The sequence below is a fragment of the Gymnodraco acuticeps genome, unplaced genomic scaffold (assembly GCF_902827175.1).
Source record: "Gymnodraco acuticeps unplaced genomic scaffold, fGymAcu1.1, whole genome shotgun sequence".
Lineage (NCBI taxonomy): Eukaryota > Metazoa > Chordata > Actinopteri > Perciformes > Bathydraconidae > Gymnodraco > Gymnodraco acuticeps.
In genome coordinates this window covers 1,158,318-1,183,629 of record NW_022989894.1, presented here as the reverse complement: position 1 = coordinate 1,183,629, position 25,312 = coordinate 1,158,318, and the positions used below count along the sequence as shown (strand labels likewise).

Below are 25,312 nucleotides of genomic sequence, written 5' to 3'. Positions count from 1 at the left end.
TTGTAGCTGTAATGGTGCTGCATGTGTTCATTTATCAAAGACAGCGGCAATGAAGAAGCTGGATTCTGTTCAAATATGCCTATATAACAAGGAAAATAGATAGCTCGGTGCCATGTCCTTGAATGTGCTGTTCCTCATGAGCACTGGAGGAAAAAGATCTGTAGTGAAACCTGAGCAAACAGCTCCCTCCACTGGTGAAACATCAACAACCAACAAACACCATGGATGTTTCAACTGTTCTCAAGAATAAATGAAAAAGCAATTCAATGTTTAGAACAGTGCAAAGAAAATGATGGATTTCAGCAAATAGTTTGTATTGAATTATTTAGGAATGTAAAATATTTCTTCTATCATAGTCCTGTGTTTCTTCGAGCAAATTGTTTCAGATCACCCATAGCGAAACATAAATTATGAGCTTGGCCTCACAGCTACATTCAGATGTTGCTTTGTTCTGTTTGATCAGTGAGCCTTGTAAATGGGTCAACTCTGGTGATTGAGTCTCATTAAAAAGAACAGCTGAACTGTGTTAGACAACTGAAGGTTGTGTACTCAACAGTTCTGACAAGGACTTGCACACTTTGACATTCAATATGCAACAAAAATTAAATGCAATCAATTCTTTTTTTCCCCCCAGAAGCTAGAAGTTTCCTTTTTTTGAGATTTGTCATATACTTAGAAAATCCATATTTATAGATTTGTATAAAATTATAACATAACATCTTTAAATATTACTAGGCCAACATAAATGTGAACTCACTTGGAGATCCATAAAGCCTTGTGCTTAATCTTCCTGTGTCCTTTCCTGCTGGAACCACATTTGTTATCCCTAAGGAAGCTAATTTCACCACCTGACAAGCAAGTATAACCTGTAAGGTACTTTTGTCTTTAATGGCCACTATACATCTTTTAACCAGAAAATAGTGAACCCCATTATAGGAATATAGAGGAAGACGGGTCAGCTGGGACAACAGGCTAGGTTCTTGTCCCAAAGTGATCCAAAATCTAATTCAAAGAAAAGATGGAAAAAAGAGTGTTGATCAAATGTAATGCCAAATGGATGTGATACCTGAGGGATTTACGGTATCTTATAGAAGTATTCTGTTAGTTTAAAAGTAGAAGGGTTCCACAGAATATGCCTTTGGAGATATTGAGTTTTTATAGTTTTCAGCAACACATTTAGTGAGGTATATATGTATTTTTTAATGAAAACAAAATTATTATTTTAACAGAAAAACCATACTGAAGTTCAACATTTGTCGAAATACTTTATGTGGTTACAATTACGCTTATGAGTTAATAGTGATAAAGTGAACTAGACGTCCATGAATAAACTGTGACTGAATAGCATGTAAATCGTTTTCAAGCTCGTACGTTGAACAGATATGCTTGAGCCCATAATTCATGCAGATTCCTATGATACATTTCCTGATGTGATATCAGTCTATAATTATTGAAAATAAGTTTTTTTTTCATCGCCTAAGGTTGATTGTCACAATGATGGCTTTGATAAACCAAAGATCATACAGAAGCAATAATACATGGATGAAAGAGGGTGTTGAATGCAGCTCTTCCAATGAATTCAACATCAGCTTGAACAATTCTTTATCGGGAGCAAGGAGAATACTTCAAAGAAATAAGCAATTTAAGAAGATGGATCATGCAAGGCTACAGCCCACAACACACTGACTATCAGAGCTGGTGTTAAGTGCAGGCCACAGTCAGTTGCCTCAGGCCAACACGCTTTTCATCAGCTTTGATGCTGGTAGCAGAGGACACTTCAGACACTTTGCTTTCAACGAGAATGGACGAGATACAGTATGAGCAGATTATCTGTGAACCAGGATTCAATATTAAGGTATCTCCTGCATTGGATTCATTCCAGACCAATGTAGCTCCCTAAACTGTGACGTTTTAACTATCTATTGGAATAGACGTTTGGATAAGTAGTGCACGTTGGGCGCTCTCTTGTGGACAAAGAGAATTTCTAAAATGTAATAAATACTGTTATTTTATTTTATTAAGGAGAGCTTGCTTCAAACGTTGATTGGTTAACTCGAAAATAATTACAAAGATACATTTATTCAGCCTTAATGACAGCTTAATGCATGTTTGATTAAATATTAAAAGGCTTGTTTTTCCAAGTTTGCATAATACACATTTTTAATTTCCAGTAAAGTGATCTAACAACTGCATCAAACCCTTTTTTTTCTTTTAAAAAGTGTGTATTTATTATGATTCATTGCCGTCTGCTGTCAACTCCTTGCTGACTGATATCTGGGATGTAATCATTCTACTAACCCATAAATCTGCCAAATGAAGGTTACTTGATATACAGAGTGAGAGGCTTCGCACACTTCTGAGGTTGTGCGTGTGGACGCGCTGTGTAACCTTGTCTGAGATTTACAGACACATGACTACACATTTGACCTTTGCAGTCCAAGTCTGTTCTTGTAGATGGAGGGGAAAAGTTACCCAGCACTTTTAAATAAATGCTGAGGTTGAGAGGTGATATTACAAATAATGATAATAATTTAAAACAAATAATTTATCATATTTGGAATGAATCCAAAACAGACTTTTCTTTTTTAATTTGATCTTTTGATGTTTTTGTGAGCATGGATAAATTGCTCTATCACTGCAAGATTCATATACCAAACCTTGTGACATTATGCAGGGGGTGCATACATATTGATTTAATGCATTTTGTAATATCCTTAAAACTGTAGAAACGGTGTGTAAAGGGCAAGTAATTGTGAAATGTTGCTTTTGTTTTTCAAGTTCAATTGCATACATTTAAATGTGCTAAAGTTAAACCTAATTGCTGTGCTTAAGACATAAATGGAGATGAATATTAGTACAATACTTTAGCAAAATTAAACGATAAGGTATAAAACTGTAAAAAGCATGTCTAAATTAATAACCCTATTTATACGTGTTGACCCCTGGCATGCTATGTTAATTTATTGTTTTCCTCTTTTTTGGCTATATTTTATCCATTTATTTGCATTTGTATATGTTTAACTCTATTTAAATTAAATAGATACACATCCTTTAATTATAAAGGATGATTTTAATTACCATATTGTCAATTTATTTAAAATAAAGTATTGAAAAAGAAGAGAAAACAACCGTATACAATGTACTCTTTACTTAGCATTGTTGTATGGAAAATCCCTAATTTAAGGTATATTTTTGTCATACTTAAAAGCAAACAAAGACTGCTTCCCACCATGCTTTGGCAACAATACTGTACACACACAAACACATTGTAACCTCTACTGTTTGTTAAATATATGGATATGAAACCTGAACTGTTAAGGGAGCACCTTCGCTTTAGGAGCACTTCCCCTTTAAGCGTGCAACTGTCGTCACAGCAGGATGACTCGTATATTTTGCGACACAGCGTACAGCCACCACTGGCTCGCCGTCGCTGCCTCATCTCTACCATGATCTCCACTGACATACAACAATTAATCGTGTAGAACAAAAAAGAAAAAAGTCCCGTGTGTTCATAATGTGATACAATGCTCCATTCATCTGCGACTCAAACACCAGCTTTCTTGGTGAGCCGGAAGACGTCGTATTGATGCATGTAAGATTACCACTGGTTCTGCACGATCAATTAATTATATAGTAGGGGAAGGATGAAAGAATATACTGTGTTCTAGCTATGATTTCGCCATTTAGCATTATTGATAGCTTCATTCTCAGACACATGTTTAAACCGGTTTCTCAATGTCTCTGTCTAGATGTAGATTTACTGTTTTCACCTGAAGGAAATTGAATGATGCACAGGCCTGCACTTCTTGTATTATATTTGCAACATGGTGTGTATGTGCATTTTGAAAATGTATCCTAAAACATACAGTAACACTGTAATTTCTTCTGGCATTTAAAGGAGCAAGCTTTGCTGACTGGAATCCACACAGGGCTCCTATAAGAGCCCCTCTTTGCTCCAAAACTAAATGAAGCTAACCAAAAAGCAACACTCACAGAGGACTCCACCTACAGCTAGGACTCCTGTGCACTGTGCTGGGCTCCAGTAGCCCACCCATGCCTTTGATCCCTATCCCACGGCGGGTGCGCAGCTTCCATGGTCCCCACACCACCTGCATGCACTCGGCCTGTGGGTCCACGCACGCTTCAAAGCTTGTGCGCACCAAGTACAATAACTTTGACCTCTACCTGCGCTCGCGCTGCATGTACAGCTTCCTCCGGTTCCTGCTCTACTTTGGCTGCAGCCTGCTGACCTCTCTGCTCTGGGTGGCGCTCTCTGCTCTCTTCTTCCTGCAGTATGTCAGTGTGAGGGTTCTCCTGCGGCTGCAGTACAAACTGTCTGTCATTCTGCTTTTGCTAGGGCACCAGCGCCTAGACTTTGGCGTGCTCAATGACCTGATCATTTACAGCATGCAGATCACCATGTTCCTGGTGGGGGGTCTTGGCTGGTGCTTCATGGTGTTTGTGGACATGTAGCTGCAGTGTGAGAGGCGTGGGAGATGTAATGTGTAATGTGCAATGTGGATGCTTCACACTGCAACTTCAGCATTGTGTGGTGTTAAAAGACTCTTGATGTCAACACTATTTTATTCTTTTAGTTTTAAAATATGACAACATCCATTAAGAGTGTGTGTAACAACTGGGTGGACGGTCGTTTAACAATATTGGTCATGTATATCTCAGAGAGAACCACCTGGTTGAAAATCTAAAATGATGCATGAAGTCAGTCTGACATGAGAGAGAGTTATAGGACTCTCAATAGATGAATAGGGTCAAAAATATATTCTAATTCGTTTTCATGCCATTTGTACACACATTTAGAAAGGAATCTTGACTCCGAACTCATTTGTTTACAATAATCGAAATCATCAATGTTGCATGGAGGGGTGACTGAACATATGACTGTTGTTGTCATGGCTGTGGGATGCAAGATAGTCATTTGTGCCAAAAAAAACCTGAGTTTGGCTCCAAATGCAAAAGTCTACCATGATTCCAAGGTTGATATTATTCCAGTTATGTTGTAAACACAATATCATGTAAACATACATGTATCACAGTAAAGTATATTTGGTTTAAGTGACCAAAAACTAGTTGTCAACAGTGTGTGTGATGTGTTTTTGTGGAAAAAGGTGGGCCAGCATAATATAAAGGGCATTTCAAAACCGGAAAAGACGTGATGTATGGAATACATATTTATTGTTACACGTCATACGAATGAAATGATTGCCATGATAATACAACAGGAGAATGTAATGGTGTTTGGCGATTAGGCCCCGGTTTTGCAGGATAATCATTCAGGAGGGAAAGAACCGCTCCGATGAAATCCCCGGGGTCTAGACACTGGTGGTGGTGATGAGTAGGTAAGACCGGTCTGAAGGAGGAAGGTTTAGCTTTGTCCTGAAGGAGACGGGAGGCGAGAGGGGTGGAGGCGGGGTTGCGTGTAGTCACCTGAAATGACGACTGACAGGAAGAAAGAGGCAGGCATTTAAGGAATTTAGCATGTGCAGCAATTGGCTGCTGAGGGGTGACGCCCACGCATTTAATGAGGGGGGAAGGGAGCAATAGAGTGACATGTAAGTGACTCATTGTTAGGTCTTCCTTATTGAACTTGCGCTAAAGCTTCATAACAAAACAAAAAACATGAACTTTTTTCAGTAAAGTTTTTAAATACATTTTGTTGAGCTGTTTTGTTACTGTGCCAAGTGAATGTGTTTACTGTGTTGGCCCAACACCCATGATGCCATGCCTCGAGCTGTGTCACAAGAATGTGTGACAGTTCAAATTGCGAACATCTTTGGGTCAAATGTTCCATCAGTCGCTCTTCATGCTGCCTCTGACAGACTTCTCTGTTTAGCTTCCTGTAGGACGCAAACACCAGACCACATCTCGAACTCTCTGTTTCTGCCAAGCATAACAAAGGCAATAGCTGTGTCCACATCACCTTATATAGCCTGTGTCTCACATGGCATGAAGTATGCTTACAAGATCTAAGGAGGGCTCAATCTTTTCACACTTAACTTAGTATAATTGTCATGTACAGGCATGAGCTTACATTTCTGTGTTTATCATTTGCTGCTGGAAACTACCATCCCTAGATGTGAACTTTCGACACAGAGGCTGTGGCCTGGCGGAGACATGCTTGAGACTGGTATGGCCTCTGGCTGTAATTGGGTAATCGGGGGTTGGAACAATAAGCGTTTGTTCTGAGGATCAACACATCATATGCCTCATGCTCTGAACTGGGCTGATCAGACAGCACAGTTACAACAGAGAACATGAGTTGTGATGTCAACATAGTGCAGAAGGTAGGCTAAATGATAAAGTCATGGCCTACTCATTACTATGTAAAAATGGCATCGACCTCAGTACAACGAGTTCATTATAAACTCGCCACTGAGTACCACAGACACATGATAGTCCCTATAGGAATATCATAGTGCTTTAACTACAGAGAGGTGCAGTAAGGGGGCTGTCAATTATATGTAATGCCATTCCCCTGCTGTGAGCTCATATACTGTAAGAATATCACAGGACTAATAGAGGGGTTTTACATCATGGTACAGTTAAATACATTGTCGTTTATTTGAAATTGTATGTAAAATGTATTTGACCTAGAAGTACTTTCTCACAGTGAAAGGACAAACATTACACATATAAAAGAGAGGGAAAGCAAGAAATAAAGATTATTCAGTGCCATCATTAGATGAAGAATGTAATGATTAATAATGTTCATTTGGGAATTGCCAATGTGAACAAGTATCAATAAGTATGCAATATTTCGGAAAATAGTTAAATTTGATTAAAAAGCAAACATAATAAACAGAGGGGGGCGAAGAATTCAAATCTTGTACTTCAGTAAAAGTAGAAGTACCAAAAGGAAGGAATACTCTGTATTGTAACTAAATGCATATAGTTCTGCAATCAAAAGGTTACTCAAGTAAAAGTACAAAAGTATTAGCATCAAAACATACTCAAAGTATTAAAAGTAAAAGTACTTATTATGCAATTTGGTCCATTTCAGAATAATATATATGTTTTGATTATAAATATTAATGTGTTATCAAAGCTGGTAAAGGTGCAGCTAGTTTTAATCACTTTGTATACTGCAGGTAGCTTGTGAATATTACTCGTGTAACTAAAGTCTGATTTAAGTGTTGATTATATTTCATGTTATTAATCAAAATGTGTAAATTAACTAAAGGTACAAAATGAATAGAGTAGAAGTACAAAGTTGCATACAATGGAAATACTCGAGAAAATTACACTTAAAACAAAATTGTACTTTAGCTAGTTCTTGAGTAAATATACTTAGTCACTTCCCACCTCTGCATACAAAATATATAACATGTAAGTAACATGAAATATTAATCTAACCTTGCATCCTATGGAGATTAACAGTAGTGATCATAAACATGTCATGTTGGAACACATTCTGCCATCGTCTAGCAGAGATTGTGTGAGCTGTGGCACTGTGACATCGCATGCCTGCAGTAAAGAAAAGTTTACTTGAGGTCACACAGCCAGCAGTTGGCGCTTAGCCAAACTGCACAATGCACATACACACATGCGCATCATGTAGCCTGAGCTGTCATCACATAGGACAAGTGAGGTAACCGCACATGTACATTTTATGTAGGAGCACAATGAGGCACCTCGTTTTTTAACCACGACTGCGAATATTGTCCAATAAATTCACTTTCATACACGCACAGACAGTGTTGGTATCACTGCTATACCTCGCCCCGAGGGCTAGCCACAGGAAAGTCTGCACCTTTAAGCCCGCAGAGTGCACTGAGTTCGTGTGTCCGTAAAAGGCGCACGATATGACCGAGCACTGCTGACAGTCCATTGCCGAGTACACTACAGTAGGACAGTGTACCTACAGTAACCTGGCAGTCACGCTAAAACGTCTGCGTCTTTAAAAATAACTCTGTAGCGAGTGCTACATGATGTCAGGCTGCCTGCACTGTTCATGTGAGCAGCGTTCACTTCCTGCACAGGGATAGAAGCGGCCAGAGAGAGAGTGGGATATAGAGAGATGGGGGACGAGCGGCCAAGATAGGACTGTTGGAGTGATAGAGTGAGCCAGCGGACAAGGGGAAACCGGGGCCTGCCTTTTTTTAACACCCCGTAAAACTTTACAGGTTATCCGAAGAGAAAGACTTCCGCCAACATCCTCGCCACCGTCGGACCGCCGCAGTTCATGGAATAGCGACATATATCGGGTAAATATGCCCCTTCTGTCTTGGCGTGATGTTTACGGTGCCTGATTTGTGTGACGCATAGATTTTACCATGCATTATTCCCTCGCCTCTCCTTCTTTATGGCCGCACACCGTGACATTCTGCCGACATTACAGCACGAGAGTTAATTGAGATATCACTACCTGCTCAACTAAGTTAGGCTCTTCAACTTTCGTGAAGTGATATCGCGAAATGTGAAGGTTTTACACGGGGGATGATAGGTGTAGTCTTCCACGCGGCACGAGAAGAATTTAATTAGACTATTTGTAGTTATTTACTAATATTAGCCCACTGTAGTGTGACTATAATGTTGTCTTGTACTTTTGAAGACTTAATAGTGTTTTCAACTCATGCTTTGGAGAAGGTGGAACGGTATGATTTGTCTTGCGTCACGATGAAGCCAAAACAAAAAAAATCTCCACCCATAATGCATCTATTGTAGTGCTGTATGTTGCAGGATTGCGGCAATGAATACTACACACACAGCATCTGAAGTTATTTGTGTTGTCAAGGGGCAATTTATTAATACATTTAAGATAACCCAATACAGCTGGCTTCTCTAATCTCAACCCCAAGCAAGTTAGTAGTATAAGATATTTCTTAAAAATGCTGGTATTACTAGAAAGTCTTGTACTGATGTAGTATACGAAAAAACATTGTTTTAACATGACATATAGGCTGTAAAACTATGTGGGCCTGGGAGGATTGTGAACCAAAGTGGATCATGAAATGTAAATCTTTGTAAAATAAGTCAAAGTGACTGTGGGATTACCTTTTTTTTTAAAGTTCAAACACAAGTTTCACCTATAGCCTACACATTACAGTTGCCTGTAGTGTCAGTTCAGTTGGTGTTTACCTTACCTGACCTGAACCCTGCAGGAGTCATCTGACTATACATGCAGTACCTCCCCCCTTCTCCAGTGTGTACATGGTTGCAGTGTGTGTGGCGAGTCGGCATGAAGCTTGTGGCAATCTTCTTCATTTCCTGTCACTTTCCTTCCCTCTCACATGCACTCTTTCTCTCTACCATCCAGCTCTCATTCTCATTCTCATACTCTAGTCCACCCTGTGTTTGTTCTCAAGAGGAACAATTCGGATTATTTGCAACTTGGTTATGGTCTACTTCTTGTGGTGTTTATTTTTATTATTTTATTATCTTTGCTTTGTAATGCCTGTTGTAAAATGCCATTATATAATGTGTTTTTACTGTATTTGTATTCCTAAAAAGTCTTTTAATTTGTTTTGTAAAGCACTTTGAATTGTCGCGTACAGAAAAATGCTATATAATAAACCTTGCCTTGCCTTCTTCATCTTTGTCAGGTTGTAAAAAACCTAGACTGAGAGTAAGACTTACAGTTTTTATGCAGCATTCTGGTCCCTTACAGGTGTCGCACAGGTTGGACGTTAACAAACGACAGCTTGCTTAATAGATTCATATGAATAAAGTAGTGTGTAGTGTTCCTCACCATTTAACCGTTTTGAATCCCACTTCAGAGTGTTTGAGCAATTTTAGTGCCCATCTGCTTCTGCCCGCTTCTCCTATGTAGAAATATCATGGGGGATAACAAAAGGAATTGAAAATCCCTGTTTAAAAACTGAAACAGTATGAATCCATAGGTGAGGCCTGTCAGCCCTAAGGCAACACACAGGCAGCAGTTATCAAGGTTTCATATTGCTCTCTCAATTCAAGGAAATCAGTTCTGGGTAATGGGAGTTTTGACTGCCACGTTTCTATCTTCAGTGTTTATCATAACATATATGGAAAATGAGGACTTTTTTTTCCTTTCTAAACGGAGGCCTTCATACACCACTTGTCTTTGACTTGGACGTCTGCCAAAGGGTTCTGATGGCTCTCAACAGCTGTATTTCTCTGTGTGTGTGTGTGTGTGTGTGTGTGTCGGTGAGTGTGTTAGCATGTGTTTGTGTGTGCTCTCACAGTGTCCCGGGATGCCCTTCCTCCATAGGCCTCACATTATACAGCATTCCACAAGGGGGCCCGAGGCTGTGTGCAAGTGGGGAGTGTCAAGGAGAGAGAACGACAACACAGTTTCAAATATAACTGGTGTGGATCCTGAGACGAGGGTGAAAGAGGGGAGAAAGTACAATAACTGTAAGAGCCTTGACTCATTAAGTATGTGTCATCTCTTATTATTATAAAATTATCTCTTATTACATAAATGAACAATAGTTTATGTTGCCTCAGCATATGAAAAGACACAATTAAAAAAGCATTTAACAACTTCTATTAGGTTAACATAAAGGAGATTTCCACTCTGTATGTTTGTCTTCGACAGACAATATTTAAGGGCAACAAGAACACGCTTAAAATACTTTTATTGATCCAAACTACATTTTAAATCATGGATTATTTGTATCCAAAGTTCTGCTTAATTGCCCCCATTTCTCTGTGCACTTTTATCTGCACTGTAAATGCGTGTATACTCATGTGTGGAGTGTGTTTATATGTGTTTGATTTTCCTTTCCTGAGACAGTAATGAGTCACTGCTGATGGTATGCGATACAGGGTACCAGTCATACATCATATTCTCATACGCTCTTGTTATTCTGCAGCACATAACTGCTGTAGCTGCTGCTGGTGTGTTCAGGCTTGTTAGTAGCTGTTAATACAAACTCAGGTTCACACAGTTAAGGTTAACTGAAGAAATGCTTTTTCCTGTTGAATATCAAGAAGCTGTTTCTAATTGTATCTAGATTTTCTGGACAAATCAGTAGATTTCTGCATGCAGTAGTTTCTAATTGACTATGATGGGGCCAAAGGAATGTTTCCTTAAATGGGAACAATTCAAATCAGATTGCAAATTAAACTCAACTATTTCCAGGTCTGTACGGCATTGGGGTCTGTTGGGCCAACATTGGGGCTGCACGATTTGGGGAAATAATCTAATTGCGATTTTTCAGACAGATATTGCGATTCGATTTGCGATATTTGTTTTTAAGCGACCCAACGGAAGTTTATTGTAAAGTGCGGCCATATCTTCGGCTAGGAAGGTCGTATCAACGTGCTCCCGTCTCTAGCACCCCCGCAGCCCGAGTGTTGTGGCGATGCAGCACTCACAACAGGAAAGAATGAAACAGAGAGGAATCAATAAAACACAAACACAGATATAGCTGATCAGTAATTATTATTTAGTTGTTGCAACAAACAAACAATAATGGGGAGTACATCACCTGCTGCCACAGCAGCCAATCGCAGAACTGCCCCCCAAGACAAGAAAGATCTCATGTGCTTTATACATGTAAAACACACACGAACATACACTTGAAACAGCATACGTGGCAAAGATGTTCCAACCTTATACAGTCATATATGTTGCATCCTCTGAGTTCTATGATCCCTGGGGGGTATACTACGAAGCAGGATTTTCGCTTAGCCGGCTAACTTCAGGGAAAACTCTGGGTTTCCGGTCCTACGAAGCTGGTTCTCTTTTTAGCAGGCTAGATCTCCATGGTAACTTATGCTGTGCGACTAACCTGGTCGGGACCAGGTTAGGTTGCAGGCTAAGAGATCAACTCAGTGAAAGCACCGCCTGCTGACCAATCGGAGCTCAGTGTGCGGAGTTTTAAAGCGACCAAGTCATATTACAGGAGAAAGGAAATACAGAAAAGCTGCCGTTGCAGGAAAGACGGCCGGCAAAAATCACCGATTGTGTGAACGTGAACATTAATAGAATATCACCTCCCATCTTCAGAGCAATCTGACTATTATAACATTAGCGTTAAGAAAGCTTAATTAAATATCTGCCACAACATAAGTAACCGGATCAGAGTAACAGTACAGTCCGCAGCATATCACTTCATAATGTATCATATATCTCCTTATCTGAGTCAGCTGAATCGTATCTGGCCGTGCAACACTCACAGTGTCACATACTGTATGCAGAAGTATTATTTTAAGCAACACATTAAGTTGACGAAACACTCGAGTCAAATGTAATTAAAGTCAGATCGTGTTTTAGACGGGGCAGTGATATCATAAACCTGTTAATGTACGCATTCAAACACTTTTTCTTTTACCAGAGTATTCACCTTGCAGGTGCAGCTATGTGGCTTTTATCCTGGATAAAGTGTTTAAGTCATGGATGTTTAAAGTTTAACTTCTTCATATTTGACTAATATTATAGTTGACTTTTCATTCCGGAAGTATGACGCTGCGCTGTCAGTATGCTTCTCCATGTTTGTGATTGGTCGAATGCTCCAAATACCACCCCTTTCATGTGAACCTAACTAGATAGGACACGGCTGGCTTGAGCGATCCACTTGATAACCTGCGTCGTAGTACAGTTTAGCGACAGCGCGTATGTTTTGGATTAGGCCAACCGGCTAACTCAAACATATCCAGGTTAGGTTGAACCAGCTTCGTAGTACAGGCCCCTGATGTCATGACCTTATTTAGCAGCTACCACACATGCCAATGTATACAACTGCTGGTGAAGAGTTTCAGCTGATTGCCTATAGATGGGCCTCCTTACGGCAAACCAAATGAACAACACACTGTCCACTATACTGTAGTTTATACCATGTGACATTAATGAATATACCAGAAATACGCTGTAATAAACATTCTGCTACACGAGCTACGAGTGAAAGAACTAAACTTACATGAAACTTCCTTTGGGTTGCTTTAAAGTCAAGCTTCAGTTTAAGATTCACCCTGTAATAGAAACATGTGATGGAGCATTACTAACCTGACTCAGATGGTTTGTTTCACCAAACCATCTAGGAGAGCTCCATTGGAAGCCATTTGGAAAAGTATTTGAAAAATACATGGCAGGTGATTGGATCAATCTGTCTATCACCTACTATCATGGGCCACTTCTGATTGGTTAACAATGACTGGTACATGTGGAGCACAGCACTTCTGATTGGTGTGGATGACTGATACACAAGAAGAACAACAACAACAAAAACGTAAAAAGAACATTTGCAGGCTTTGCGATTTGATAATTGCATCATTTAAAATCGCGATTTCGATTTAAAATCGATTAATCGTTCAGCCCTAGCCAACATGCACATTTTCTTCTTGCTGCATTTTTACAAAATACTTATAGTTTTTAATATCCAAAGTTAAAAGGCAGTAAAGTAAGGTAGTTATTTTTCTCTTCTTCATGTTGAAAAGTCTGTCACCATGAGAGTAGTTCAGTAATGATACCTGGTAAGTCCATAGATCTAATATGACTTTAATGTTCACCACCCGAAACCCTTGAATTATACACATGCAGTGTATCCACTTAACTCTGTGTGGGTTTAAAGAGCTGTAATAAATTGCCAACTTCTGAAATGCAGGTGAATAAAATAGTCCGAGGCCCCAGTGACCTTGCCTTGTCCACATATTTTCTTATCAAAGTTAAAATTAGTTTCGGAGACACATGAAATCAGATTGACTTCTAAATAGTAAATCTGGCTGCACTGCTTAAAAATAAATTAACTTAGATAAATTAAATTACGTCCAAATTACCAACGTTCCCCTTGTCTGTCTTCTAACTGATACACAGTAGCATCACGGTACTTTTACCTAAATCAAAAGTGAAAAAAGGGGTTTGGTCCAGTAGAGGGAAAGAATATAAAGAAAGATCAGCCTTTAATTATATATTACAGTGTGTGTGCAAGACATTCGCATTCAATCGAGCATAACACAATTAATTTGCAGCCAAACTACATTTCTTATCCCATAAATGGTGTAAAAGGTGATTGCCAAAGCCACAAAAGAGGGTGGGCAGTTCCTCAAACGCTCTGCTCATTTCAAATGGCTTTCTTGGAATTTGCTACTATACCTTTTGTCAGTCCCTCCTACTTTCAGCCTCCCTCTAGGAAAACACATATTTGAAGATAGGATAGAACACAGGGAAACAGGTGTGGCTTTTCCAGTTAATTAATTTATTATCTGTCTTGTCGTCGCCACAGAGATTATATTGACACAATGGCATGCTCTCTTCAATTGTCATTTACTGCCCACAAAAATACAAGTACATACTAATTCTGTACACGTCGCAACACATAAACATGGAAGTATGATGAGGGAAAAAGAGGATCGGCAAAAGCGATTATAATCTTAAATTATTACAGATTTGGTCTGATTTGGCTCGCTACGGGCTTTTCAGGAAGCCTTCCAGAATTTAGACAATGAACAGCAAACATGGCATGTTCCTCAGAACAATTCCACATAAGATCTCAAAGACCACGTGTCTCTCTTTTTCTCAGAATCGCTTGCCCCCACAGCATGCTACATTGCAGATAACTTTAGCAGTTAAATCTCATGTTCCCTGTGTATGTAGTACTGTACTTACACTTGACAAGGATCTCTCACAAACGGACAAATGTGCAGAGTCTCTCTCTCTTTCTCTCTTCGCTCTCTCACTTTGTCTCAGAGATTTCTGGTAAGTGACATGTTTGGGCCGTTGGCATAATGCCTAGCAAGATCTCTCTCTGTGTGTGTGTGTGTGTGTGTGTGTGTGTGTGTGTGTGTGTGTGTGTGTGTGTGGTGTGTGGTGTGTGTGTGTGTGTGTGTGTGTGTGTGTGTGTGGTGTGTGGTGTGTGTGTGTGTGTGTGTGTGTGTGTGTGTGTGTGTGTGTGTGTGTGTGATGTGTGTGTGTTGTGGATGTGTGTGTGTGGTGTGTGTGTGTGTGTGTGTGTGTGTGTGGTGTGTGTGTGTGGTGTGTGTGTGTGTGTGTGTGTGTGTATATATATAGGAGCATGTAGCAGATAATTACTGTGCTGAGAAGTATGACGAGGATGAGTTTCTGATATAGTCATGAGATTGCATACTCAAACTGGATGGAACATTTGATTTCACACAATAATATTTCATAGTTGAAGCCTAATTTGATGGTATTTGTGGCATCAGCACATTAACAATTTATGAAGGTTATGAAGCCTTATGGAGAGCTTTTTTCACTTATATGCATTAGGGGAGATTCTGAACAGCTTAAAAGATGTTCAAGTTGTTCATACTGACTGTAATCACTCAGTATTAGCCGGCACTTCCATTTCTGGGAACCTCGGTTAAAATCCTTTTGTGTATTTAACTCACAGTACGTCAGAGCTCACGACCATAAGGGCACTGGCATTCACTTAAATATCTCTAGAGAAGAATGTGTGGGCTTAAATCAAGTTTTTTCCTCCCCCTCCCTATCTCTGCAAATGCTTTATTCTAACGGAAGACAGTTGGCCTGATAAATGATCTCAGATCCTTTGAGTTTCAGCAAAGGGGACATCAGACTTACTGTGAAAGTCAAACCTATAATTCGGGGATGACACATTCAGACATGCACAAACACACACGCATAAATAAACCCCACCGAATCATTTAGATACACACACTCGCACAGAAGTAGACGGGGAGAGAGCACTTTGGATGGCATTTATTCTTGCAGCCCACCTCAATTTTCCATGCTCTTTTGCTGTTTGTTTGCTGTACATAATTAAATTGCTACACACTTCAAGCCTCTGTCAAGACTCGTGCCAGTAAACAAAGCTAGCTAATTAGTGCAAAAAGCAATGAGTTAGGATAGCGAAAAGGCTGACCTCTTCTCTGTAGTTATGACCTGTCCTGTATGTGGGCTTCATGTCCCAACAGCCTGGCACAGGGCCGGTAGGAGCCAGTGGAAAAAGACAGGAATCTGAGGCGGTTAATGTGTTCACTACACAACCCCCACCTTTCCCCTTCCCACAGCTAACATGCGTTAGCAATTACTGCTAAATCTCAGCATTGCCTACCTGAAGCTTTCATTACATTTTAGTTACCCGAGGAAGGTGAAAGCTCTGACATTTATAGGTTGGTGATGTGGGTTTTCTGATGTTAACAATAACTTTATAAACCCTGCAAGCTAAGATGAGAAGATTGAAACCACTCTCATATCTGTCGTTCAGTATGTAGCCTCAGCCAGTAAATGGTTAGCGCTTTTAGAATAAAAACTCAGAATAGGCACACAGCAAGACTAGAATCTTTTCTTTTCTTTTTTTAACATAATACCATTCCCATACAAATAAACTGCATCCACAATGACATTTTTTGTGAAAACTTATTTTCTCCTGGATTGGTGATTAAGATTTAAACACGTAATAAATTAAAACAACACATAAGTGTAACCAAACTACTTGACTATTTGTAGGTACTTAATTACTTCTTTATGTTTATATAAAGCTTATAAAACGTATGTGTTTTAGCAATGGTATCCCTCAGTTGTACAATTGCATTTTTTTCCGCTGTGTGTGGGTGATCCCATGTCCATGTTGTTCATGAGGCGATACAGTAGGAACCTAATCGATACTGTAGGTCAGCTAGGGCCCTCTTCAGTGTTTCACAGTGTGTATGAGGTTATGAAGTGGCAATGTTATTTGAGCACATGTATGCTAGCTTAGTGTGCTGCTGACTGGAAGATTCTTTGGTCACAGCAATGTGTGTGGCTGTGTGTGTGTTGTGTGTGTGTGTGTGTGTGTGTGTGTGTTGTGTGTGTGTGGTGTGTGTGTGGTGTGTGTTGTGGTGTGTGTGTGTGTGTGTGTGTGTGTGTGTGGTGTGTGTGTTGTGTGTGTGTGTGTGTGTGTGTGTTTGTGTGTGGTGTGTGTGTGTTGTGTGTGTGTGTGTGTGTGTGTGGTGTGTGTGTGTGTGGTGTGTGTGTGTGTGTGGTTGTGTGTGTGTGTGTGTGTGTGTGTGTGTGTGTGTGTGTGTGTGTGTGTGTGTGTGTGTGTGTGTGTGTGTGTGTGTGTGTGTGTGTGTGTGTGTGTGTGTGTGTGTGTGTGTGTGTGTGTGTGTGTGTGTGTGTGTGTGTGTGTGTGTGTGTGTGTGTGTGTGTGTGTGTGTGTGTGTGTGTGTGTGTGTGTGTGTGTGTGTGTGTGTGTGTGTGTGGGGGGGGGGTGTGCGTGTGGTATGCACCCAAAATAAATGTGTATGAATTGCAGTGCGCTTGAACAAACAGTCTCTTATGATACATTGTAACACTAGACAGGATTATGATTTGTATCATGGGCAATGTTTTCCGCATGTCATGAGACATTCTTTTGATTCGCCTACCCTGATCATATCAAACAACGTTTAGTTCCCCTTTTTTTTGTTGCAAGAGGATGAATTAAAGCATTCTGTCTGCTCTAAATGAGAAGTGTACATGGGGCACTCAGTGGATGTGGGCGCTACTCTCTCTGTGTGTCTTGTGTTGGGTGTGTGTTTGTGTATGCCTGTCTGTAGACAGTGGGGGCATGATGCTGAAAGATGTGTCCTCATTTTTGCATTGCACTGGGCCTCCTCTGGCGCTCATGTTGGGGCTGCTCTGATGTCATGCGTGTGTCAGAGCAAACCATTCAGCAGTACAGAAACGGCTGCACAGGGTGATCAAAATGGCATGTTCATCCTCTCCATATCGCCCCCCCTCTAGCCCTCTCTACTTCTGTGTCACTCTCTTCCTGTCTCTCTTTCTTTATCTTTTTTCACTGTGCTATATGCACTGGAAACGTTGTCATACATTTAGCATTTTTTTTAAACTTGCCTAGAATCCTAAAGTTGTTTTTCATGCAGAGAGATGCCTCATGAGGGAAGAAATAGCGCCGGCTTTGCTGTGGATGAATTTTAAACTCAGCTTTCACACTTAAAGGTGCCACAATCCTATCAGAGCACAACCTCATTTTATGTGTTTTAATTCCTCTCACCTTGCCTGCCCCTGTTTGATTGACACTCTTGCTGCAGCTGCTATCTTCCTGCTTTAATTGTTCTTGGATGAACATGCACTGATATAACGGGTCACATTCTTCTAACACTAAATAACTTTTTTTTTTTTTTTTAACTTGCGTTTCAGCAAGTAAAAACCTATAGGCAGAGAAGAGTTATTTTTCAGAGGAATCTGAAAAGGCTAGACCTTGAAAAGCCCTTCAGCCTTATAGATGGAGCTGTGCCGCAACAGCTACATTCCTACAGGAGAGGCATATGGTGCAAGCCTTTCTAACTAAGCTATCTTTATGACTATCCAGCTTACTTTTAGTGGAAGTCAATGGTATTGTTTGAAAAATGTTTTTAAATCCTTTATTGATATGTGGAGAAAGACTCAACCATATGCAATTCCACTTGAAGTAAGCTGTACCGTCATTCATGTTTGTATTTTTACTAGACTGCTGTCCTAGTTATGAAAAAGTGCATTTTTTGTTCACCAACATCAAGTTTTCTTTAACCCATTGAAGCACACCCTAGTATTACTTATGTCATATTTGTTATTTTTTGCGGGATAGCAACTAGACCTAATTTTCTTTTAAAGGAACCCCCAAAATTATTTATCACTTTTTTTTTTGCTAATTTCTTTTAACCACACCAATTAATTTGATGCCTGTTATTGACTTAATTAGATGAAGCTCCTTTAGGTTTAATTGACTTGGAATTCCCCACCATTCATTATGAAAGAAAACGTTTGTTGGAGAAGTCGAACAGCGAAACTCTCTTGCTTATGCTGTAAACTGTAGCATTTGACTAAGATGACTAAGAATCTTCATTGAAAAAAAATTCCAATGCTGATAAGAAGTTAAACATATCGCAGAACCACATGTAGGAGACAAATGATGTGTGATTGAAAAGAGCAGTGAAGAAAGAGTGTTGGCTACGGTTAACCTAAAAACCACAAAAACAGTTTTCTCATAATCTCTAGAATTTTTTAGTATGGTCATCGCCAATGCAATCCCCACTCCTGCCACCAGTTTTTGCGCTATTATACTCACAATGGAAAGAAACATGGCAATACACCAGCCAGGGTGGGATAGGAGAAGACTGCAAGCTAGCAAGCATAAATGTAAAATAATCCGGATTTTTAAATATAAGGTTGTTTTAAAGGAAACTCAATTTGTGGGTTTGTTGATCAAGCATACTCACAATTTGTTATAATGAATTATTGTTCACTGAACATAACCAAGGGAACTCCAAAGAAGAAAGGGTAGGTTGTGTTATTTATAAATCACGACAAACCATCAGGAAACAGCGCCATGTTTATTTATTGTTTGAATTCAATCCATTGAACAGATAACGCGTTAACGCAAAAAATAATTAACGCCACTAATTATTTTAACGCGATTAACGCATACATTTTTTGTCCTCGGCTGCCCCGAAGTTTCAGAGCGCATCGAGTTTAAAATACTGTAGCGACCCTGTATAGGATGCTGAGGGTGTCACTCAGGCATCCCTGAGTGACACCCCGTCTCTCTGCCAATCATATGATGCTGGTTGAGGTGCGGGCCTGTGGTTGGGGGAGCAGACGGGGGAGGGCGGGAAGTTGTGACGTAGACACTGTTATATATATATATATGGTTATGTGTAGGAGTTAGAGTGAGTGTGAGGTTGAACCCACAAGCTGTTCCTGAACCTGTGATCATCTGTAAAGAAGAAGCGTTATTAAAGCCTAATAACTAGCAGCCTGTTTCCGACTCCCTTTGTGATCGTTACATTGGTGTCAGAAGTGACTTTTCGAACGGAGGACGTCTATCCTGACGGGAGTCCGTAACTGCGTCACGGAGCTAGCCGGGAAGCTAGCGGAGATGGAAAAGTTCAGCAAGATGGGAGTGAAGCAGGAAAGTAGTGATGAAGAGGAAGATGGAGCATGCGGGTGGTCGAAGGACATGAGTAGAGAGTTCATGAGTGCACGGGAGGCGAGAGAGCGCCTGAGAGAGTCGGCGGTGAAGATGGCTAGAGACGCGGGAATGTCGCCGTCATTTCGCGCCATTTCCAAGCTGGATGTAAACAACAATGGCGGCGCCCATCAACCAGCAGCATTTCCTCTTCATCATCTACATCCTCCCCCTTGGTCAGATTCTCCGCAAATACAACCTGGACTTTCACTGCTATGCCGACGACACCCAGATTTACCTCAGCACCAAATCCCCCAACAACCCCCCCCCTCACCCACATCGAATCCTGTCTGACTGCACTAAAATCCTGGATGCAACACAACTTCCTCAAACTCAACAGCAATAAAACTGAACTCCTCCTCATCGGATCAAAATCCACCCTCAGCAAAACCAATCACCATTGATGGCACCCCTGTTTCCCCCCTCCACCCAGGCACGCAACCTTGGCGTGATATTTGACCCCACCCTCTCCCTCGAGCCCCACATCCGTCATGTTGTCAAAATCTCATTTTTCCACCTCCGCAATATTGCCAAACTCCGTCCCTCTCTCACCCGCCCTGCAGCTGAGCGACTCATTCACGCCTTCATCTCCTCCCGCCTTGACTATTGCAACTCCCTCCTCTACAGCATCAGCTCCACCTCCCTCAGTAGACTCCAGCGTGTCCAGAACGCAGCCGCCAGACTCCTCACCCACACCAAATCATGGCATCATATCACCCCTGTCCTCAAAGAACTCCACTGGCTCCCCGTTACACACCGCATCAATTACAAACTCCTGGTCCTCACTTATAAAGCCCTCCACCATCTGGCCCCCCCTACCTCACTGACCTCCTCACCCTCTACCAACCACCCCGGTCCCTCAGATCCACCTCAGCCGGTTTGCTTTCAATCCCCAAGGCCAAAACTCCGGAGCTTCGGGGACAGAGCCTTCTCTGTGGCAGCCCCGAAGCTCTGGAACTCACTCCCCAAGACCTCCGTGAGTCTGAGTCCCTCACCCTGTTCCAGTCCCGCCTCAAAACCCACCTTTTCAACTCTTTATCTATAAAGCCCCCCCCCTCTTAATCAACTTCCTCCTGACTGCTTTTCTGTTGTGTTTTTTTGTTTTGTTTTGTTTTTTTTGTTTTGTTTTGTTTGTATACCCCCCCTCCCAAATGTAAAGCGTCTTTTGGTTCAAGAAAAGCGCTATATAAAATTAATATTTATTAGTAATTAGCAGCAGTCGCCGCCGGGTCCGTGAAAACACCCAAATACTCGGGTAAGGCAGACTGGGAGGCTTTCCATGCCCAATTTGAAATACTTGCACATGCCGGGGGGTGGTCAATAGAGACTAAAGCACTACAGCTAGCTTTGTGCCTCACAGACGAGGCTCTTTCATGTCTGCTACTGCTTAGGCCCTGTGGACCGACTCAGCTATGAAGCGTTAGCGGGGGCTTTGAAGAGGCGGTTTGGACAGTGTTTCCCGCCAGAGCTGCTCCGGAACGAGTTGAGTTACCGCTGTAGGGAGTGTGGGAGAGACGCTGCGTGCGTTGGCTAACAACGTGGAGAGCGGGCGTATGCACACATGCCACCCGGAGTGCAGAGTGAGCTGGCACGTGATCAATTCATCAGGGCTCTCCGCCCTGCAGACTTGAGGGTCGAGGTACAGCTGCAGCATCCACAGTCCTTGCAGGCGGCCTTGGAGATGGCTGTGGAGAGAGAGAACGTGTGGAGTGGAGCTGCTAGGAGCAGCGGAGTGCCGGCAGCAGCGGCTGTGAGGAGCTGCAGGGAGGAAGAGAAGCCTGCATGGGTTACCGAGATGACGGAAATGATAAGGGCTGTTTCTCTGCAGCCAACACACAGACCAAGTACCAGGGTCTGCTGGGGGTGTGGTCAGCCAGGACATTTGGCCAGAGACTGCCCCAAGGCACCCCGGGCCCAGGGAAACGACGGGGGGCCCGCATAAAGGAGAATATGTGGAACCAAGCCCAAAGACTCCCAACCAAACCACAGCTCTATTGCCACCGACTCAGACATCCGAGGAAGGAGCCCGACAGCCACAGCTGGGGGAGCCAGACTCTACGCTCTCCTGAAGAAGATGACAGCACAGGCATGGAGCCTGTCGTCGCAGTGGCCGTGCTGGTGGAGACTCCTGCTATGTCCCTGTCGATGTGGAAGGGGTGCCCTGCGCTGCACTGGTGGACACAGGCTCTACAGTAACCCTGGTGAGAGCAGATGTGTTGCCCAGTGGGGACTATGTTCGAGCCGACATCGGTGCGTCTACGCACAGTCACAGGAGAGTTGGCGGCTATGAAAGGAAGAGGCGTGCTGTGTCTGTGTCGGTGGGGGGGAGTTGAAGTGCGGCACCCGTGTGGATAGCGGATGTACAGGACCCGTGTATTCTGGGTTTGGACTTTTTGAAGGCGACGGGCTGCCTCCTGGATCTTCAAGCAGGCACAGTGAGTTTCCGGGGGGGGCCTGTGATTACGATGACCCGTATCCACAACCCTGCTGAGCCTGCGGGGAGACCCCCTACACCCACCGTGAGTAGCCCTAGAAACCGAGGAAAACCCTCTCTCCGTTCCGGTATCCCCGGTGACGCCACTCAGGACAATTCCCCACCTGTCACCCCCGGACTGCGCCACCCGAGCAACAGCCCCCCCGCAGTTACCCCAGACGGAGGTAGAAGAGGCTCAGTCTGCAGTATTGGAGGTGTGGAGGAAGAACTGTGGCGGCCTAAATCCCGAGCAGCAAGAGCAATTGGGGCAGCTTCTGCTAGAGTTCCAGGACAGTTTTGCCATGAAGGAGGAGGTGGAACACGAGATTGATACGGGGGACTCGCGTCCCATCAGGTGTCGCCCGCGCCGACTTCCCCTGGCTCGTCAGCAGGCTTGCGACGAGGCAGTGCAGAGCATGCTGCAGGCAGACATTATCGAGCCCTCCGACAGCCCGTGGCTGTCGGAGGTATCGATAATGTCGGCAGCACCTGTAGTCATGGTCCCGAAGAAGACAGGTGGCTGGCGGCTGTGCTCAGACTACAGACCGGTGAACGGGGTCACCAAGAAGGATTCATACCCCCTTCCCGCATCGATGAGTCCCTGGGACCTGGTCGCAGGGTCGTCGTGGTTCTCTTCCTTGGACCTCCGCAGCGGGTATTACCAAGTCCCTCTTGCCCCAGAGGCCAGACCAAAAACGGCTTTCTGCACCGGCCGGGGACTATGGCAGTTCAAGGTCCTCAGTTTTGGGCTGTGTAATGCCCCGGCCACCTTTGGGCGATTGATGGACAGGGTGCTGTCTGGGATTCCCCGCCAACAGTGTTTGGTTTACCTGGACGACATCCTGGTGCATGGCACCATCGTTTGAGGCGGCCCTGGGATCTCTGAGAGTGGTGCTGGAGAGGATCAGAGCCGCTGGCTTGAAGCTACATCCAGATAAGTGTCATTTCCTGCAGAGAGAGGTCACTTTCCTGGGCCACAAAGTGGGGGGGGGAGGGCATCGGCACCCTGCACGAGAAAGTGCAGGCGGTCACAGGCTGGCCAAATCCTCGCAACCAGAAACAGCTGAAGAGTTTCCTGGGCCTGGCCTCGTACTACAGGAAGTTTGTACGGGGTTTTGCTTGCACTGCCGCACCCCTGTTCCAGCTGCTGCAGAAGGACAGGGATTTCCTGTGGTCTGAGCAATGTCAAGCAGCATTTGACGGCCTTCGGCGTGCCTTGAGTGAATCCCCGGTTCTCGCCCCAGCCAACCCCAGGCTGCCGTTCACCCTGGACACAGACGCTAGCGGCGTTGGGGTAGGCGGAGTGCTCTCCCAGACTACACCAGAGGGGGAGCGGGTGGTGGCATACTTCAGCCGGGCGTTCAACAAAGCGGAGCGACGATACTGCGTCACCCGCAGGGAACTTTTGGCAGTGGTGCCGTCCATTAGGCACTTTATGTACTACCTGTGCGGGCAGGCGTTCACGGTGAGGACGGATCACTCTGCATTACAGTGGCTCATGACGTTCAAAGAGCCAGAAGGGCAGGTCGCCAGGTGGCTAGAAGAGCTCCAAGCTTTCGACTTCAGGGTGGAGCACCGGGCTGGGGTGCGCCACACAAATGCAGACGCTCTCTCCCGCCGCCCGTGTGCCGCCGGCAGATGCCACTACTGCGAGAAGAGAGAGACTCGTGAAAAGGAGCTTCTGGAGGAGGACATCGTCTGTGCGGCAGCGCAGCAAGTGGAAGAGGTTATCTGCCGGGAGCTCCAGACAGTGAATGTGACAGAGTGGAAGCAACAGCAAGAGCGGGACGCCGTTCTACAGCCTGTACTGCAGTGGGTTGAGTCGCAGCAGCGGCCACCGTGGGAGGAAGTGGCAGTGCTCTCCAAAGCAACCAAGGGGCTGTGGTCTCAGTTTGAGACTCTACGTCTGTGTCAGGGCGTACTACAGCGGGCGTGGAAGGAGCCAGCAACGGGGGAGAAGAGGTGGCAAGTGGTGGTCCCGAGGGGTCTGCAAGAGGTCGTACTCAAGGCCATGCATGGAACGGCAGGCTGTGGGCACTTTGGCGTCACTAAGACTCTCCGGCGCCTTCGTCAGGGCTGCTACTGGGGGCAGTGCAGGAGGGATGTCGAAGACTTCTGTCGCAGCTGTGATCCGTGTATGGCGCGGAAGGGCCCCCTTGGTCGTTCCCATGCGCCGCTGCAACAGTTTCCCGTCGGGGCCCCGATGGAGAGAATAGCGGTTGATGTGGTGGGGCCTCTACTCTTGTCAAACAGGGGTAACCGCTACGTTCTCACGGCCATAGACTACTTCACAAAGTGGCCGGAGGCGTATGCTCTCCCTGATCAAGAAGCAGAGACAGTCGCAGATGCCTTGGTGGCCGGCATGTTCAGCCATTTTGGAGTGCCGGAGACCCTGCACAGTGACCAGGGGAGAAATTTCGAGTCCCGGGTGTTCGCCTCCATGTGCTCACAACTGGGCATGCACAAAACACGCACCTCCCCCTTGCGACCACAGAGCGACTGACTAGTCGAGAGATTCCATCGCACCATGGGACAGCAGCTGGCCATCCTCACGTCTCAGCATCAGCGCGACTGGGACGAGCATCTGCCCCTTGTGCTCATGGCATGTCGGTCTGCAGTCCAGGAGTCCTCAGCCTGTTCGCCTGCCCTCCTCATGTTGGGGAGAGAGCTTCGAACCCCTGCTGTGTTGGCATTTGGTCGGCCACCAGATTCCCTAGACACGCCTCCAGGTCCTGAGTACGCCAGGAGACTTCAGGACCGCCTTGATTCCGCTCACGCCTTTGCCCGCGATCAGCAGAAAAGTGCTGCGGTGAGACAAAAGCGGAACTACGACACCAGGACCAGAGGGCAGCATTTCCGGGCCGGGGAGCTGGTTTGGGTCTACAGCCCACAACGAAAAAAAGGCCGGTGCCCAAAACTGGACAGTCAGTGGGTTGGTCCCTGCAGAGTACTGGAGAGGGTGGGGGAAGTGGTCGACAGGGTGCAGCTG

At 43.8% G+C, this 25,312-nt stretch overlaps 2 protein-coding genes across 4 annotated transcripts in view; both read left to right on the top strand.

Moving 5' to 3' along the window:
* The first annotated feature begins 3,389 nt into the window (after positions 1-3,389).
* On the top strand, positions 3,390-5,167 carry LOC117538306 (transmembrane protein 250). 2 transcript variants are annotated; one of them, XM_034203911.1, is made up of 2 exons: positions 3,390-3,592; positions 3,899-5,167. In XM_034203911.1, the coding sequence occupies exon 2, from the start codon at positions 4,054-4,056 to the stop codon at positions 4,471-4,473; it is 420 nt and encodes a 139-aa protein (XP_034059802.1). In that variant the 5' UTR covers positions 3,390-3,592; positions 3,899-4,053; the 3' UTR covers positions 4,474-5,167. The 2 variants fall into 2 exon arrangements, with proteins under 2 accessions (XP_034059802.1, XP_034059807.1); XM_034203916.1 differs by having other exon boundaries at positions 3,397-3,563.
* A 2,538-nt stretch (positions 5,168-7,705) lies between these two features.
* LOC117538025 (nucleus accumbens-associated protein 2) overlaps positions 7,706-25,312 on the top strand; it is a 41,038-nt gene continuing 23,431 nt past the window's right edge. Inside the window, exons 1-2 of one of the 2 annotated variants that reach the window (XM_034203540.1) lie at positions 7,706-8,222; positions 10,154-10,350. The gene's annotated coding sequence lies outside the window, so the exon portion shown is untranslated. The remainder of the gene's footprint in view (positions 8,223-10,153; positions 10,351-25,312) is intronic. The other variant, XM_034203532.1, reaches the window with a different exon arrangement.

Bases quoted from the DNA above. Each gene is read 5' to 3' on its own strand.
- LOC117538306 (XM_034203911.1), top strand. From the start codon at position 4,054: ATGCCTTTGATCCCTATCCCACGGCGGGTGCGCAGCTTCCATGGTCCC.